Source organism: Hypomesus nipponensis, chromosome 9 (assembly GCF_054491055.1).
Source record: "Hypomesus nipponensis isolate SF chromosome 9, ASM5449105v1, whole genome shotgun sequence".
Lineage (NCBI taxonomy): Eukaryota > Metazoa > Chordata > Actinopteri > Osmeriformes > Osmeridae > Hypomesus > Hypomesus nipponensis.
The window spans coordinates 25,545,557-25,565,297 of NC_140369.1; the positions used below are offsets into that span (position 1 = coordinate 25,545,557).

Here is a 19,741-nt window from a genome sequence, read left to right on the forward strand (position 1 = left end):
CTGCTGTAGAAAGACTCAAGTCGTTCCAGAACAGTAAGAGGGGTCCATGTTTAGTAGTTTGCTGCTTTACTTTTTTATGTACAGGCATTAGCTGAGACCAGGCTTGACCTACTCTTACAATACCTGTATGAACCCCAAGAGCCCCTGAATGCTTGGATCAAGGTCTGGATGTTTGTGTATCTGTATGTGTGTGTATGTAAGTCGCTCTGGATAAGAGCAGCTGCTGTGTGTGTATGTGTGTGTGTATGCATGTAAGTGATCTCAGAGATGGAAAACACTTGTTTTACTTCCTCCTGGCTTTGCAAATAAGATAAACGACATTCCTTGGCTGTCAGAGCAGGATATGGAACATGTGATCCCTCAGTTTCCCCAACCATCTTAATAATCTGTCTTCGTCTATCTATCTCTCCATCTAGCTATCTATAAATATGTCGTCCGACTCCTCAGAAGCAGGGATGTTGTCTGTCGGTCTCTCTGTCTGTCTGTCTGTCTGTCTGTCTGTCTTAGAGCCACACAGTGGCATCTTGGCTAGCTTCAAACATTAACACTGGCAATGAACAGGGCAGGTTATGTAATAGGACCAGTGTGCCTCATGGGCACTTCATGTCATGATGTTGTAAACATCTGGGTTACTGGGAAGTTCATGGGCAAGAAGGAGAATTCTGATGTTCCATTTGGGATCAGTCAATATCGGTTGTGTTTATTTCCCTGACTGGATGTTTGGTGGTTTATTTTCGTGAAAACAATGGATGGTTGTTTAAATTGGTCCATCATCTTTAAGTATAAATAAACTCCCTTGTTTTAACCATGTCCCACCCCCTTCTTATTTTCTGAAAAAAAATAGTTTGGTTTTAAGGTTTTAAGTTAAGGGTGGGGAAGTGTTGAATATTTAATATCAAGTCAAATGGCTGAGCGGTGAGGGAGTCGGGCTAGTAATCAGAAGGTTGCCGGATCGATGACGTCAAATGACGTTGTGTCCTTGGGCAAGGCACTTCACCCTACTTGCCTTGGGGGGAATGTCCCTGTACTTACTGTAAGTCGTTCTGGATAAATGTAAATGGAACGTCTGCTAAATGTAAGAATAGTCATTGAGAGGGTACACTACTTGCGTTACAGTAATGACACGCCAAGTTACGCTGACAATGCTAGCTAGATAGCATGGGTGTATCTAGCCCTATTTTGGGGGGGCCCAGTTTCATTAGCCCCACAAACATTTTAATTAAAAGAAATCAAAAACTTTTAACATTTTTTTCTTTTCTTTCATATTTTAATCTAAATGTGTAAATTGTTCTTCCTAAAACCCACTTGAGGACACTATTTAAAAGAATATTTTCTAAAATCCCCCTAGTTTTGTTGGGTCACAGGAAAAATTATAGGTTTTATCTAAAGGCTTAGCCCCCCCAAAAATGGGAACCAAGATTCGCCCCTGCTAGATAGTTTAAAATGAAAATTATAGAGAGAGCCATGGTGTGTAAAATCCCACGTGAGTTTGGCAACTGAAAGGTCATATATTGTTAAAGATTTCTCGCCACTCCCACCTCACGCTGAGCCACCGGAGCCTTATCAGTTAGACCTATTGGCACCGTATGTCATTCGCTGGCTGTTCGCGACGGTGTCGTTGCCATCAATGAAATCAGCAGCAGCAGAGTTGAGACCACTGAAGGACAGGTTCAGAGAAAGCCATACACTCCGGTTTTGGCAGCTTAATCCATTCCGAGACGATGTCGCCATGCTGTGCCATGACGCGTTTCTGTGGGAACTAGCAGAGTAGTAAAACTAGTAGAAGCTGGAATTGGTGTAGCCTAACTTCCAACCGCACTGGTTTAAAGCAAGAAAGCAATAAATGGTAGCCCATACACATAGGGGCCTAAAGCTCTATGTACCTATAGGCAACTGACGTTCTTCTGAATATATAAAGCAGAAAGAGCCGGGATTTAACAAAAAATAATCCAAAATAACATTTGGGAAAGATTCTCAAGTCGAGGATTGATGAGTTTAGCCGTATTGTAACCAAGGTTTTTTCATAAAAAGTATTTGTGCTGTCAGATCGTAACTGGGAAGGGACTTTTGTTCTACAACTTTTATTCCCTTGAATCCCCTGATAACTTGACAGTATTTATTGTGGATTTATTACTCTTTAAGACTTTCACGGATTTTGAATTATTTGAATGAGACACACGATGTAGGCTAATTTATGGTAAAGAAATGCTTTAAAAAACGTCTTATCATTTTGAAATAGTACATACCACAAATAGCATGTACCACACAGATGCCATGAGGTGGCGCAAGTGTCCTCTCCACCAGCCCAGCCAGAAGGCAGCAGCAGTAACGGACACACGCTTCAGTCACACCAACTTTCTCATCAGCACCAGTTGTATCGAGTTCGGACCAGCCAGAATAGAAAATCGTGTTCCTTAGTAGACGGTCTCCCGTGATTGGCATTTGGAAAAGTCTTATAAACTCGTAGTCTGCGCAATTAATTCAACCTTTGTAGGCTTTCTGCAGGGCAATATTGGAAAGACCTTTGAAAATGACTCCTCTTTTAACTTTGTTGTTGCTGTTTTTGAGGACTATAGAGTCTCGTCACATTGTCTCTGGCCACGCAGCGCTGGGTAAGGAGAGGACCGCCCTAGGCACAGAGCTGAACCGGGAGGCAGGTGAATTGACCCAAGAGGATTTTGTCGCATGGGTGAGTCCTCACCACGGTGAATCTATCACGTTAAAGGAATCCATAAATCAGAATTTCGACAAAACCCCCAAAAGAACCCCCCGAGGCGCAAAAGATGGGAGCCCAAAGAAACGGGACCAGCATTCTCCTCATAATTACCGACACCCTAGACCTTATGATCCGGACGGTTACTTTACGACACCTAGCAGCGCACATCATTCCAATGGTGCTGTCCGGGGAAACTCCTCTAACAAAGGAACTGTGCTCCTTCACAACCCACTCTACCCTGTTACCGAGAGCTCCTACGGGGCTTACACGGTCATGTTACTGGCTCTCATCCTGTTCGCCGTGGGTATAGTGGGAAACCTAGCGCTCATGTGTATAGTGTGGCACAATTACTACCTGAAGAGCGCTTGGAACTGCATCCTGGCCAGCTTGGCTTTCTGGGACTTTCTGGTGCTGTTCTTTTGCTTGCCCGTCGTCATCTTCAACGAACTCACCACGAAAAGGTTGCTAGGTGACCTCTCGTGTCGTCTAGTGCCGTACTTGGAGGTAAGAGAAGTGATCCTTTGTCAGCAAAAATGCAAACGTTTGGCAGAAACCGCAGGTGGACTTTCGGACAGGTGTGTCATGTGCAGGTGTTTATAAAAACATCCAGCCCATTAAAATAATACTACTACATTATTTGGTCTGATCTAGACTTTACAAGTTCTTGTTGGGAAACTCTTTGAAACAAAGTTAAAGTTAAAAGTCAAAGTAAATATTACAATTACTATACTACTGTACAAAAGCATAATAACTAACGTGCCAACAATTCTTTGGGCGTATTACCCAATAAGCCAATTTCTACATTCTGGGAAATACTACAGTTACACACTGTTCATTCAGAGTATGCCATATTTCAACTTTAAACTGTACTTAATGACTGGATGGGTGTGTAAGTAGCTAGTAATTGCAGTATGTGCACCATTGCCTGTGTATATAGTTGTCTGTAGACTGAGTTAGTAGCCTGCCAGCCCCTCACTGTGTCTCGGCAGTTAGCTCATTGTTATGCTAACGAGCGCCTTACTTTAATTGTTGAAGGGGTGTGCTTAACTAATTGATGGCATTAGACTCTTGCTGCAGGAGGGGATTTGGGGCCAGAGTGACCTCGATAATGATAGGCTGTGCTCTCTTTCTACCAAGCCCAAGAATAGCAACATTTTCATATTTTATACAACATTCGTTTTTTCCCCATAATGGCATGGCAAATGATCGAAAAAGTAAACAAAGTTTTGTCAAGTAAAGCGTTTAACTATGGACATTGGATAATGATTGCCTACTCGGCCAATTCAGAGGATTACAGTTGGATTTTATGACAGTCTGACATTTCCTTGAGATAGCTTTAGGAGCCATTTGAGGTCAGACACTGTTCGTACTGTATGGGCGACTGTACTTCTGCGGGATTTACAGTGTATCAATGTTTCTCTTGGTAGAATGATCTCTGATGATTTATTTCATCTGTCCCTTCTCCCCTAACTACTGTCTGGTCTTTTATTAAAATGATTCACCCCTTCTCTCTGTTCTCCATCCTCCCTGCACTCTTTTTCCTACCTCTATACCTCCCATAACCTCCCTCCCTGCCCGCCTGCCTGCCTGCTCGCATTTTTCCCTTCTCCTCCCCCCTGTCAAGGTCACCTCTCTGGGCGTGGCCACCTTCAGCCTGTGCGCCCTGAGCATCGACCGTTTCCATGCCGTCACGGCCGCCCCGCCCCTCCGCGCCGGCCCGCGCGTGGAGTCCTGCCAGTCCATCCTGGCCAAGCTGGCCGTGGTGTGGCTGGGCTCCATGCTGCTGGCCGCGCCGGAGCTCCTGCTCTGGCAGCTCAGCCAGGAGACCCTCAGCACCCTGCCCTCCGCCCGCGACACCACCCCCCGTCTGGGGGCCCTCGCTGGGCTGAGGGCCTCCAGGGACGGAGGGCCTCTTGGGGGCGTGCAGCAGCCCCAGCCGGGGGGCCCCCTGGTGGACATGTGCGTCCGCAGGCCCTCCTTGGACCTGCCAGAGTCGGTGTACTCCCTGGTGCTAACTTACCACGAGGCGCGCATGTGGTGGTACTTTGGTTGCTACTTCTGCTTACCCTTGTTGTTCACGCTGGCTTGCCAGTTGGTGACGAGGCATGTGGCGGCACAGGAGGCGCTACGGGGAGGAGCCGGCTCCGGCGGCACAGCCGGCAGTCGCTCTTCCTCCTCCTCCTCCTCCTCTTCGCTGAAGAACAAGCAGCGTGTCCGCTGGGAGCAGCGTCTGAGCTCCACTGTGGTGGCGTTAGCCGCCATCTACGCCGGCTGTAACCTGCCCGAGAACGCCTGCAGCATCGTCCTGGCGTACCTCTCCGCCCCTGTCTCCATGGCCACTGAGGCCCTCCTGGCTCTGATTGGCCAGTTCCTGCTGTTTGTGCGTTGCTCGGCGACGCCGGTGGTTCTGCTGTGTCTGTGCCGCTCGCTTGGCCGGGCCTTCATGGACTGCTGCTGCTGCTGCTGTGACGAGTGTCTCCCAGACGCCTCCTCCTCCACCTCCGCCACGGCCCCCTCTACCTCCGCCTCCGCTCTCTCCTCCCCTTCGTCCCTCTCCCCCCCTCCCTCTCCCCCCCTCCCTCTCCCCACCCTCCCCCTCCACTCCCTCCCCCAAGAAAGACAAGCTGAAGATCGTGTCCGGGACTTCACCAACTATCTACTTTGACAAGGCGAAGGAAGCGTCCTCTGTGCTGGCTATTGGTACTCCCTGCTGAGGCCTTAGGCCTCTAGCTCGGCCCCAGCCGAGGGCAGCTCAGCTGGGGACAGAGTCAGGAAGCTGCCCTGCTCCTCCATTTTCAGGTCACACTGGATGGGCCGGGTCCACATAGAGAGGCCGCCTGCTGGACGTTTTGGGCCCAAGTCTTTTCTAGAGAGACGATGTTCAGTAGTTAGGGTTACAGACTTGCAGTGAATGAACACTCTCTTCTATGACTTTGGTTTGTTCTAGTTTGGTTTGGCTTTTAAATGTATGTAGATATGTCAATCGAAACTGTACATTTGTCGCTGAATACGAGGACAAGCTGAATTAACTCAAAACTTTGATCAACCACTAGTTTTGAAAGGTCACTGACTTTTTTGTATGAGTTTTTATGAAAAAAAGAAAACAATGATGTTAGCCAGCTGTGGGTCATTTAAGCAGAGTTGAAGAAGTCAAAGGGACTGTACTGTGGGCTGACTGTTCTCTTTCCGCACGCCTTCACGGAATCTTCCAGAACCCAAGGAATGTGAACCAGTGACACACGGCGTCAAAGTTCGTAATAATATTCATCACTGGTGATTCAGTTTACAGTCAATGTTCTGTCGGGGTTTAATCAGTGAACTCAACTCAGTCAAAGGACTTTCACTTAAACAACTCAATTCATGTTGGATTTAACCCTCGTGAATTTGTGAGGACAAGTCCGTTTTTAATGGATGTGGGAATAATATTAATTGTCTTGGTGTGGCGTTTCTCAATATTTTGGCCTTCAAGACCCACAAAACCATTTCAGTCTTGAAACAACAGCAAATACAGGACACCTATGTCAGTCTATTTCTTGTTTTCCAGTTCTAAGGCCTTTCTCAGTCTTCTGTAGACTAGCAGACAGGGAGGTCAGACCACTAGAAAACGATGCTAGCTATTTCTCTCGTGTAAGACTTCTAACATCTACTAAACATACTATTTTCACATATCATGTAGCAAGGTTTCCACCAATGCATTTCTAACCAGTATTCAACAACAAAGTTTATCAACCTTTGAAACAAATTATGTAAGAATAATGTTAATATGAACTGGAAAAGCTTGTTACTTTACACAAGATCAGAGTTTGAAAAACTGTTTACAACTTTGACTCAATCCAATATACATATACAAAGTGATACCCCCTCACCTTCATGTCACAGGAAAATCTGAACTGAAAAAAACATTTATTTCCAACCGTGGAAAGCTAATATTACTCAAATATGATATTACACCTGGCAATGGTAAGTACCCTGGCATTGTGAATATATGTCGCTACCTGTTGAATTCAAAATAACATACTGTATTTAGTAGAGATGTAATATTGATAGTATATTTTTTGTATTTTTTTTACTCAGTTCTCTACCCAATAAACTCTGAGGCTGACTGAGACTGTTGTCATGTTTTCTGGTCCAAGAGATCATCGCGGAGGGAAAACATACCCTGCATGAGCACTTCAGTATGAGGTTAAACAGGCTACCATGACTGCACACACACACACACTCCCTCACACACTTGCACAGACACACACACTCCCTCACACACACACACTCACGGACACACAGACTGTTACAAACGACCTCAGTCTCTCCCGCTCACTCAGTCTCTCCCGCACACGTCCACACTCCCACCATGTGTTCCTCTCTCTCACAGACAGACAGCAGGGCTTCTTCTCCCAGCTGCATCTGTCCTGTGTGATGCGTCCCAGCTCCCTGAGCTGAAATATTTGTCCTCCCACTTAGTTGTGCCTGGGCCTGGAGAAAGGAATGGGAGGGGAACGGCTCTCATAAGGCCAGCATTGTCCCTAGCTGCCCACCCCACCTCCCTCCCCCACCCCAGCCAAAGCCCCCTTGCCGCATATCAATAGCTGGCCACCAACTCAGTTGCCAAGCTACAGTCACATTTGAGTCCCCCCTCCAGAACCCCCCCCCCCATTGGTCGGCCAAAAGAAAGAAGTGAAGTTGGGGTGGGGGAATGGGGGGGGGTTGGGGGCACAGTGATCAAAACAACCCGGCTGCACTTTCCCAAAACCCCCTCGGTTTCTCTGGTGGTTGCTGTGGCAACATGTGCAGGGGGTGGGGGTGTTGGGTGGGGCTGCGGGGTTCTGTCAGCTGCTCTGTGAAGCCAGACACTCCTCCCCCACCTGCACCACCTCAAACTCTCTCACCCTCCTGTCCAGCCCTCTGTCTCACCCTCCTGTCCGGCCCTCTGTCTCACCCTCCTGTCCAGCCTCTGTCTCACCCTCCTGTCCAGCCCTCTGTCTCACCCTCCTGTCCAGCCCTCTGTCTCACCCTCCTGTCCAGCCCTCTGTCTCACCCTCCTGTCCAGCCCTCTGTCTCACCCTCCTGTCCAGCCTCTGTCTCACCCTCCTGTCCAGCCCTCTGTCTCACCCTCCTGTCCAGATCCCTGTCTCACCCTCCTGTCCAGCCCTCCATATGCTTGTTGCACTTGCAGGAGGGGACATCTTTGAAAAAAGTTAATTAAGATGAGACTCCATCTCTCTCGTTCTCTTTTTCCTTTCACTGAACTTGTTTGTTCTTGCCAGCCGTTGTACTCTGTTGCTAATGAAGTACTTTTAAAGTTGAAGTGTCTCCTTAAGTAGGTTCATGTGCCAGAACCTAGTCCCTCGATGCAGACCAGGAGGACAGTGGAAACAGTGTATTTGTGAGGTGACCCACATGAAACGTGGGGTTGCTTTCTTGTAAGCTGTTAAGTAAACAGGTTTTTAGCCAGGTCCCAGCCTTTGGAAAGCACTTGGATGAACATTCTGGAATGGCCACTTTGATTTCTTCAACAGGTTAAGTGGAAACACTCTGAAGAAGATTTCAACAATGGCTAATCTGTTTTAAGACCACAGAGCAGCAAGGAAAAGCAGATTTTTAGTCAGGAACACTGTCAGAAAACACATGGCAGTGAGATTTTTGAATCTTGAAGTGAATTAGGCTTCAAACAGAACCTGGGGCCCGCTCCAAAAATCTTGGATCGAAGTCCCAAACCTGACTTGAATTATCCTTACAAATCATTTGGGGCTTTAGAGGTTCCATAAACGCCAATTCTAGTTCACGCAATCTGAATAATTCAAGCCAGATTCAAGTAGTCAAGATAATTGCGGGTGCACCCTATTCTTAAGCAGCCCAAGAGGTAGAACATGGATCATATTGATCCACCAGAGCAGAAATCTATGTTAATGACCACGTGACCTCTCCCTGAGAGTACTTTCTCTTTAAGCCGAGTACTATGACAGCTTCTTCACAAGAACGGAGCCAGGCGTTGTCAACATTAGGGGCTTAGCCCCCTTTTATTACATACATTTTAGCCAAAAATAGTTTTTGGAGCATTAATATAAACCTTACGTTGGATTTTTATGTTTGCAGAAAATGACAACCTAAATTTAACATAAAAGATCCCCCCCCCCCGCCCCTCTTTCATAGGCCTTTACTCCTTTGATTTTTTTAAATATACACCCACTAAACACATCTTTTTGACACTTAACCAATAAGCGGGCACCTTGATATCAATTTGAGGTCAAATATTAGTCAAGACTTGATCAAGATGCTATTACATCATTTAAAATTCAGTTTGCATGGCAATTTATTCCAGTGGTAGGTGGGTAAAAATAGGAAGCTAATCCCGCACAGAAATTGGTTTAATGTATATGTAGGCCAATATGTTTGACGTCCGATTGACATCAATTATACGTGTTATTTAAGACGTAGAAATAGATTTAATATAGACGTCATATTGACACAAACGACTAGTATGTTCCCACTGACCATTGGACGTCGAATAGATGTCCATAATTGGTCACGGACCGACCCACCCAATAGCCTATAGGGTCGACGTCCAAATTAGGTCCACTATTTGAACGTCCAACCATGATCCAACTTGGACGTCAAAGTGGCTGAATAAAGACGTGAAAAAAGAAGATAGCATGGCTCTTTGGCTGGGCAATTCCCATAATGCAAGGCGGTAAATAGAGTGTTACAATTTGCTGATAAGTTTGCCGTTTGTTCGAAATACAAATGTTACTTTGTGAATTTCGTTTTTTTAATGTGTCTGCTAAGTAGGCTATGTAGTATTTTGTTGCGTGGAAATTGTCATGTTGTGCTGATTTACCCCTGTAACCATGACTTAAATTCTGTTACGTTTGTTAAGAAAAGCTGGATTGATAATTAGTTGGTTCAGGTAGGCTACTGTAATCATTTTACCCCAACTAATAATCTAGCGGCAATTGGCGAAGCCTCGAAGGTCCCGCTCTCATCAAGTCACGTAAAATTGGCGGCGTTTGAGGGTGTCTGATTTACATATTTGACCAGTTTTTGACGTAAATTTTTCATGAAAATTTGACAGGTGCATACATTAAACATCTAGGAATCTTAAAATTCACATACATTCTAACTATACTAACTAATACCAAGGGAATTTATAATAATAAAACATATATAGGCCTATACAGTATATATACATATATATATACAGCAAATGTTTACTCCTCGACAGGTCTGCAAACGCCTTTGTTAACCGAGACCGTACAAATCGAGGCGAACATTTGGTTTCTTATATAGGTACTACAACAATACGTGGGAAGATCCCAATCAAACACGTCGAATCTCCGGAGAATGTTTTTAGTCGCTGTGTTTATTTGAGCTATCTCTTTCAACCAGAATTCGGTATGTCTGCTTCGGATACTTCTTTAAACCGGGAAGCGATTGCGGGGCGTTTGCGGACCTGTGCAAAAACCATATTTGGTTGTTTTAGGGTTTTTTAAGGCAATTTAGGCTACTTTGTTGCCGAGCAGATGCCACGTCTTTAAGGTCAATTGCTACATCTCCAAGTCAACCGCTTGTTGTTTCATGTGTTGCCTAGCAACTCATTACTTTTGATAGAAAGCGGACAACATGATTTGCTACAATGGCTTTAATTTCAACACAAAATAATGACACAAGTGATTAAAAGAGTCTAGTCTTCATCCTCACTTTCGATGACAAATCTTTTCAGCATCATCTGGATAGTAAAACTCAGCAGCTGACTCGTCGCTCATTTTGCAGATGACGTCAGAGGGCAATACGGAGCCGTATTGACCGCCGGGGAGGGCAATACGCGTCTGGCATGACTACCCATTAGCCAATCAGAAAGCTCGTACCGTCGTTGCCATATAATAAACGGATTTATTGACGTCTCTGGACCAATAGGAACAGCGTATGAGTCCAATTATTACACTAGTATATAAGAAACATATATACATATAAAATTGCCATAATTTACAATGTAAAAATACAAATAGTACAAAAGATACAAATAGTGTAATATACTGTAGTGCAAATTGAAATGTGTCAAGGTGTCATTGTGCAGATTGTGATTAAAGTCAGTGTGAGCTCTTGGCTTTGTTGAGGAGGCCAACAGCAGATGGGAAGAAACTGTTCTTGTGGCGTGAGGTTTTGGTCTTGATGGACCGCAGCCTTCTGCCGGAGGGGAGTAGCTGGAACAGGGAGTGTCCAGGGTGGGAGGGGTCGGCCACAATCTTCCTCGCTCACTTCAGGGTCCGTGAGGTGTGCAGGTCCTCGAGGGAAGGCAGATTGCAGCCGATCACCTTCTCAGCAGTGCGGATGATATGCTGCAGTCTGCTCTTGTCCTTGGCAGTGGCAGCAGCGTACCAGATGGTGATAGAAGAGGTGAGGATGGACTCAATGATGGCTGTGTAGAAGTGCACCATCATTGTCTTTGGCAGATTGAATTTTTTCATCTGCCGCATGAAGTACATCCTCTGTTGTGCTTTCTTGGTGAGGGAGCTGATGTTCAGCTCCCACTTGAGGTCCTGGGAGAGGATAGTACCCAGGAAGCGGAAGGACTCCACAGTGTTGACTGGGGAGTCGCACAGGGTGATGGGGGTGAGAGGGGCTGTGTTCTTCCTGAAGTCCACAACCATCTCCACTGTCTTGAGAGCATTGAGCTCTAGGTTGTTCTGGCTACACCAGGTCACCAGGTTGTCAGCTTCCCACCTTTAATCAGACTCGTCTCCACCAGACAAGAGCCCAATGAGGGTGGTGTCGTCTGCAAACTTCAGGAGTTTGACACACGGATGATTGGAGGTGCAGCTGTTGGAATACAGGGAGAAGAGCAGAGGAGAAAGGACGCAGCCGTGAGGTGATCCGGTGCTGATGGACCGGGAATCAGAGACTTGTGTTCCCAGCTTAACGCACTGCTTCCTGTCAGACAGGAAGTCTGTGATCCACCTGCAGGTGGAGTCAGGCACATTCATATTTATATTTATTCATATTTGTATTCACCCAGGCTTCCATTCAGTGTACTTATTCATGATCCTGTCCACATCATATGCTCATATGATATTTGTGGTTAATTCATACCTTTGGCCTGTGTGTATGCCTGTGTTTGTGTTTGTATTGAGTGTGTTGTTGTGACTGCGTGGCTGTTTTTGGGACTGTGTGTATGTGTGTGCTGCACTGTGCCCAGCCTCTCTCTGTTTTGGTAGCTGCTCCATCTTGTTCCCCATCGGCTCCCAGCAGACTCAGGAACCTTTAGCATCACACGTTGCCACGCCGACGGCCTCACAGCCAGCGTGGAATGCAAACAGAAGCGGCTCTGAGAGCTCCGGATCTCCAGGGGTCTGGGGCAGGAACGTCTGGGGTCAGCAGGCTAGGAGGGCTCGCCCTCTCAGCCGCCATCCATCCCTCCTGTCAGCAGCACAGAACCAGTCCAGCTGAGTCTGTCACGGCCCTGTCTCCGACTCTGTAGGGGAGGAGCTGGACCGGAGTGAGCCCAGCGGGAGGGGGGGGGGGGGCTTGTGAGAGTGGTTCTTGTTGCAGTCATGGTCGGTACCAGCGACACGCCAGAGGGAGGTCTTCCTCTTTGTGAGCTGTTTGGCTTACGGTTTTGTCGACATGGGAAACATCAATAAAGCTTTCACAAGTCAACATGGAGGTCTTTTACTTTCTGTGATTAACAAATACTGCATTCATTGAGTCCCATCACTGATGCAAAGCTTGACTAAGTGAAGCCAAGCCAAGAATGGACATCTGAAGGAGGCCTCGGGGTAAACTCTGGCTAATACGACTTTTAAGATGACGAATTAAATAAGCAGTTGGGGACAGACAGGATTCCAACCAGTCACTGGTGTTGTGGACGAAACAAAGAACAAACTCCTGATCTGTTAGAGCTCTTTCTATCCTCGAGGGCTGTATGTCGCTTCACTGCATGGGCGGCACTACAGCATGTGTGTGTGTGTGTATGTGTGTGACAACAAAAGTGTGAGAGAGACACAAAGAGAGAGGGCCTGGCGTGGGAGGGGGTTCTCAAGAGGAGAGGAACAATTCCCATACTTTCCCCAAGCTCCTCTGCACTTGAAGTGTAAGAGGGAAACCTAAATATATGCTTCCCTCTGGTGGTTACAATTGAGAACTGCAGGCCTATAGGCACTAATCAAATTCCTTAACTAGAGTCAATATTACAACAGCAAAAGAAAGTTAAACCCCTTTATTTAATATTCATGTGTGACTAAACTCTTCAATCGTGGTCATTCCTATCTTGACTTTTGACTATTTGGTGGTAAAGCTCTTTTTGTCCCTGTTAGTGAAAAACCTTTGAAGAAACGTGTGAGTGATGTCGCTCTGACACATAGCTGCTACTGACTGAAGTACCCTCCCCTCAACACACTCAGGTGACTACTGACTGAAGTACCCTCCCCTCAACACACTCAGGTGACTACTGACTGATGTACCCTCCCCTCAACACACTCAGGTGACTACTGACTGATGTACCCTCCCCTCAACACACTCAGGTGACTACTGACTGATGTACCCTCCCCTCAACACACTCAGGTGACTACTGACTGATGTACCCTCCCCTCAACACACTCAGGTGACTACTGACTGAAGTACCCTCCCCTCAACACACTCAGGTGACTACTGACTGATGTACCCTCCCCTCAACACACTCAGGTGACTACTGACTGATGTACCCTCCCCTCAACACACTCAGGTGACTACTGACTGAAGTACCCTCCCCTCAACACGCTCAGGTGACTACTGACTGAAGTACCCTCCCCTCAACACACTCAGGTGACTACTGACTGAAGTACCCTCCCCTCAACACACTCAGGTGACTACTGACTGAAGTACCCTCCCCTCAACACACTCAGGTGACTACTGACTGAAGTACCCTCCCCTCAACACACTCAGGTGACTACTGACTGATGTACCCTCCCCTCAACACACTCAGGTGACTACTGACTGATGTACCCTCCCCTCAACACACTCAGGTGACTACTGACTGATGTACCCTCCCCTCAACACACTCAGGTGACTACTGACTGAAGTACCCTCCCCTCAACACACTCAGGTGACTACTGACTGATGTACCCTCCCCTCAACACACTCAGGTGACTACTGACTGATGTACCCTCCCCTCAACACACTCAGGTGACTACTGACTGAAGTACCCTCCCCTCAACACGCTCAGGTGACTACTGACTGAAGTACCCTCCCCTCAACACACTCAGGTGACTACTGACTGAAGTACCCTCCCCTCAACACACTCAGGTGACTACTGACTGAAGTACCCTCCCCTCAACACACTCAGGTGACTACTGACTGAAGTAGCCTCCCCTCAACACACTCAGGTGACTACTGACTGATGTACCCTCCCCTCAACACACTCAGGTGACTACTGACTGATGTACCCTCCCCTCAACACACTCAGGTGACTACTGACTGATGTACCCTGCCCTCAACACACTTAGGTGACTACTGACTGAAGTACCCTCCCCTCAACACACTCAGGTGACTACTGACTGATGTACCCTCCCCTCAACACACTCAGGTGACTACTGACTGATGTACCCTCCCCTCAACACACTCAGGTGACTACTGACTGATGTACCCTCCCCTCAACACACTCAGGTGACTACTGACTGAAGTACCCTCCCCTCAACACGCTCAGGTGACTACTGACTGAAGTACCCTCCCCTCAACACACTCAGGTGACTACTGACTGAAGTACCCTCCCCTCAACACACTCAGGTGACTACTGACTGAAGTACCCTCCCCTCAACACACTCAGGTGACTACTGACTGAAGTACCCTCCCCTCAACACACTCAGGTGACTACTGACTGATGTACCCTCCCCTCAACACACTCAGGTGACTACTGACTGATGTACCCTCCCCTCAACACACTCAGGTGACTACTGACTGATGTACCCTCCCCTCAACACACTCAGGTGACTACTGACTGAAGTACCCTCCCCTCAACACACTCAGGTGACTACTGACTGATGTACCCTCCCCTCAACACACTCAGGTGACTACTGACTGATGTACCCTCCCCTCAACACACTCAGGTGACTACTGACTGAAGTACCCTCCCCTCAACACGCTCAGGTGACTACTGACTGAAGTACCCTCCCCTCAACACACTCAGGTGACTACTGACTGAAGTACCCTCCCCTCAACACACTCAGGTGACTACTGACTGATGTACCCTCCCCTCAACACACTCAGGTGACTACTGACTGATGTACCCTCCCCTCAACACACTCAGGTGACTACTGACTGAAGTACCCTCCCCTCAACACGCTCAGATCAAATCAAATCAAATCAAATTTATTTGTATAGCCCTTTTTACACGCAAGCATGTCACAGAGGGCTTCACATACGCCCATAGAACTGCCCCTCAACCAACCTAAACCCTCAAGGAAGACAAGGAAAAACTCCCAGAAAAACTCCCAACGGGAGAAAAAATGGAAGAAACCTTGGGAGGAGCAATTCAGAGAGGGATCCCCTCCTCCAGAGACGGTTGGCAAGAGAGAGGAGCAGAACACAAGCTAAACATAGTCATACAGTGTCAATGGGTTTTAAAACACCAAAAATCCATTGTTCGGCTTTATAGACGTTGGATGGGACCTGGAAACTCGCTGTTGACCGTCATGGAGGCTGGTTTCCGGTTGACGACCTGGTCCAGCGTTGGTAGACCGACGACCAGGCAGGTCCTGACAGCTCAGACCCCCCACACCACAAGGGATGTGTGGGGGGGACAGAGAGGAGAACAGGGATTAGAGAATGCCAGGAGCAGCTAACAGTTTCAGTCGTAATAGAATGAGATCCCCACCGGTCAAGTGTGGACTAGTGCAGCAATTTAACAAAGCTAAGAGGGTATGTGATGCAGCCCCACACACCAAGACAGCGACAGCCCCCCTTGGTTGGAACATGAAATCTGTTCCAGGGGAAACAACTCTAAAATAGGTTATATTTATACGAATAAGGATGAAAACAACCAGCCCCCCGTTGTCTCCAACTAGTAAACTATAACAATTAAAATATACAGCAACGGAACTATTACAGTAACAATATACAATAACAGGTTTACTTTATTTGTAACATTTAAATGGGCAGTGTGAACATAAGCTAAAATTACAATTTAAAAGTTACATGTGATACACACATAGGCAAACGCACACCCCAGGTTTACATAGAAAGTACACACATTTAACAATCATAGGATTGACTAAACAGGAACGTTTTTAATCTAGTTTTAAATGTCGAAACAGTATCAGCCTCCCTAATTGAGACAGGTAATTTGTTCCAGAGAAGAGGTGCTCTATATGAGAACGCCCTACCTCCAGCAGTTTTTTTCTTAATTTTGGGTATTACCAGATAGCCGGCATCTTGAGATCTTAGAGTCCTTGCGGGGCAATAGGGTGCAAGGAGACCGGAGAGGTACAGTGGTGCCAATCCATGTAGAGATTTGTAAGTTAGTAGTAAAACTTTGAAATCAGCTCTGGCTTGGATAGGGAGCCAGTGTAAAGAGATAAGAGTAGATGTTATATGATCAAACTTTCTTGTTTTTGTCAATAGTCTAGCAGCAGCATTTTGTACCCGCTGTAAATTTTTCAAGTAGGTAATTGGGAGGCCAGAGAACAACACATTGCAGTAGTCCAATCGGGACGTAACAAAAGCATGTATTAGTTTTTCAGCATCATCCTTTGAGAGGAATTTTCGTATTTTGGCAATATTACGTAGATGGAAAAATGCAGTTCTGGTGATTTGTTTAATATGGTACTCAAACGAAAGGTCTGGGTCCAATGTGACTCCTAAATTTTTTACCAACTGGCTTTGAGATACTTTGACACCATCTAAGTTTAAGGTCAGATTGGATAAATTATTTCTGTATTTTTTAGGGCCGAAAATTTGAACCTCGGTTTTATCCGAATTAAGAAGAAGGAAATTTGCTGTCATCCAAGTTCTCAACCCGGAAACACATTTTTCCATAGCATGTGGAAATTCTCCAGGCTTTATGGACATGTATAGCTGAGTATCATCTGCATAACAGTGAAAATTTACCCCAGAGCTTCTAATTATGTTTCCTAAAGGCAACATATAGAGTGAAAATAACAGAGGGCCTAGAACTGAACCCTGTGGTACTCCGTATTTTACAGTAGTGCTCCTGGATGAGCAACCATCATAGTGGACATATTGTGATCTATCAGATAGATACGATCTAAACCACTGAAGTGAAGTACCAGAGATCCCAACATAGTTCTCCATACGCTCCAGGAGAATCTCATGATCCACAGTGTCAAATGCTGCACTAAGGTCTAGAAGAACCAGAACAGAGATAGAGCCCGCGTCAGAGGCTAATAATAGATCATTGACTACCTTAGCTAATGCAGTTTCAGTGCTGTGGTGAAGACGAAATCCAGACTGGAGAGGTTCATAAAGCTGATTTGAGGAGAGGTGCTCAGTTAGCTGTTGTGCCACAGCTTTTTCTAAAATTTTGGAGAGAAATGGCAAATTTGAAATTGGCCTATAGTTGCTAATACAACCTGGATCCAGGTTTGGTTTTTAAGAAGGGGCTTAATAATAGCTTGTTTGAAATTGTCAGGGATTTGTCCAGTTACAATAGATTCATTAATAATACTAAGCATGGAAGGTCCAATAATAGGGAGAAGTTCCCTACAAAGTTTGGCAGGGAGGGGATCAAGAAGGCAGCTGATGGGTTTCGAGGAATCTACCAGCTCGATGAACGCTTCCATAGAAATAGGGTTAAAGTGGGTAAGAGCCTCAACATGCAGCATGCTGGGTATAGAGTCAAATTCTGTGTTGATGGCCACTCCTCCAGGCCTAGTCTGTAGTTTGTCCCTTATTGCATAGATTTTTTGGTCAAAGAAATCTAAGAAATAATTGGGAGAGAGATCTGAACTAACGCAGAGTGTACTTTTCTTAGTGAGTTTTGCAACAGTATCAAATAGGAACTTTGTGTTGTGTTTGTTCTTACTAATCAATTTCGAGAAATATTCTGATCTGGACCTGATGAGGACTTGCTTGTACTCAATTTGGCTGTCCTTCCAGGCCAGGCGGAAAACCTCCAATTTAGTGGTACGCCACTTATGCTCTAATTTTCGAGTGGACCTCTTGAGAGTGCGGCTTTCCTCTGAATACCATGGAGCCATTTTCTTGTCTTTTCTTTTCCTTGGTTTGAGTGGGGCAACAGAATCTAGGGATAACTGAAGAACCAAATTCAGATCCCTTGTTTTAGCATTTAATGATTTATTTGGGACGTCCAGTGCTTCTAGTGCAGCAGGTAGAATATTAGCCAGTTCCATAGCTGTGTTTGGGGTTATGCAGCGGCTAGTAGAAATATTCTGGGTGCCTCCAAGGCTCTGGCAGAGATCCATTTTAAAGGTAACCAGGCAGTGGTCTGATAATATAGGATTGTGGGGGTGGACAATGATGTCACTAATCTTGATTCCCCGTGTGAGAACTAAATCCAATGTATGCGAGTGAAGATGGGTAGGTTTAGAAACCACCTGAGTGAGACCTGTGGAATCCAATAGAGCAGTAAAGGCCTTACTTAGAGGATCTTTTGGGTCATCCACATGGATGTTAAAATCACCCATAATTAAGATATTATCAGTATATGTCACAAGATCAGCACTAAAATCTGCAAATTCCTCTAGGAAGAGGGAATACGGGCCGGGGGGCCGGTATAGAGTAACTAAACTAAATGAGGGAGGGGGGGCAATAGTAGAAGAATTAGTCCTTTTTAGAGTAGTTGGTGGTTTCATGCAAATTATCTCAAATGATTTAAAGGTATTTACGGATTTTAGGCTAAGGTTGAAGCTAGCTTTATATATCATAGCAACACCGCCACCTTTCTTTGAGACACGAGGGATGTGTGAGTACGCAAAATCCGGAGGCGATGCTTCATTCAGGGAGGAATATTCTTCAGGTTTTAACCAGGTTTCAGTGAGTCCAATCAGGTCCAGGTTGCATTCAGACATCAGATCATTAATCAAAACTGCCTTTGGGGATAGAGATCTGATGTTTAGGAGCCCAACATTCCAGTATGGGTTTTTGGCAGCTTTAGACGTAGGTAATCCTTCTGAAAAGGTGGCACTGCTATCAGAGAACTTAGTAGGAAGAGCAACGGGGGAGCAAGGCTGAATACATATCAAATTGGTATAATTCCTAATAATTGAGGGCCGGAATTTGGAAAAATGGCGGGGGACAGACACCGTCTCAATGGGAGAAACAACATCAGCATCCACGCTGGCTACACTACAAGCTGAGCTATCGGGCCCCCAACAGCTCACAACATGCCTATCAACATATCTATCAGACTCTCTAAGAGACTGTGGCCCGGCTTGTTCTAGTGAGTGTCAGGCCTGCTCTAAAATAGCTTCAATATTCCTAGACAAAAGAAAAGCACCTCTCCAGCTAGGATGGAGCCCGTCACTTTTCAACAAGCCAGGTTTGGCCCAGAAACGAGACCAATTATCTACAAATCCTAAACCCTGTTCTGAGCAAAAGCGAGCCAACCAGCGGTTGAGAGAGACAAGCCTGCTGTAGATCTCGTCAGTCCCCCTAACAGGTAGTGGGCCAGAGACTATTACTCGATGCCGACTCATCTTTTGAGCAAGGTCACATGCCCGAGCTATATTAACCTTCGTGACCTCTGACTGCCTCAGCCTTACATCATTGGTGCCGACATGAATGACAATATTCTCATACCTATCATCAGTGCGTGCGCCATGTGCCTTAGCTTGGGCCTTTGCCTTAGCCCTAGTGCTAGCCAGCACCCTAAGATTAGCTTCTATGTCGGTAGCTCTGGCCCCCGGTACACAGTAAACTGTCGCTGGTTGCTCTAATCTAATGTTACGAGTGATGGAGTCACCGATCACTAACGTCTGAGGAGTCCCACTCCCACCATGCTGCAAAGGTGAAACCGGTGGGGCTAAACTTGAGTTCTCCCTCACGCTAGGACTCCCTGTCTGTGATGTTGCGCCAGTCGCATCT

The 19,741-nt window shown here is 46.2% G+C and overlaps 1 protein-coding gene across 1 annotated transcript; it reads left to right on the top strand.

Moving 5' to 3' along the window:
• Window positions 1-2,366: 2,366 nt before the first annotated feature.
• On the top strand, window positions 2,367-6,822 carry gpr37l1a (G protein-coupled receptor 37 like 1a). Its single transcript, XM_084704534.1, has 3 exons — window positions 2,367-3,220; window positions 4,341-5,265; window positions 5,303-6,822. The coding sequence occupies exons 1-3, from the start codon at window positions 2,531-2,533 to the stop codon at window positions 5,428-5,430; spliced, it is 1,743 nt and encodes a 580-aa protein (XP_084560660.1). The 5' UTR covers window positions 2,367-2,530; the 3' UTR covers window positions 5,431-6,822.
• The last annotated feature ends 12,919 nt before the right edge of the window (window positions 6,823-19,741 follow it).

Bases quoted from the DNA above. Each gene is read 5' to 3' on its own strand.
- gpr37l1a (XM_084704534.1), top strand. From the start codon at position 2,531: ATGACTCCTCTTTTAACTTTGTTGTTGCTGTTTTTGAGGACTATAGAG. The intron at 3,221-4,340 runs GTAAGAGAAGTG...CCCCCTGTCAAG, and splicing joins GTCTAGTGCCGTACTTGGAG to GTCACCTCTCTGGGCGTGGC. The intron at 5,266-5,302 runs CCCTCTCCCCCC...CCTCCCTCTCCC, and splicing joins CGCTCTCTCCTCCCCTTCGT to CACCCTCCCCCTCCACTCCC.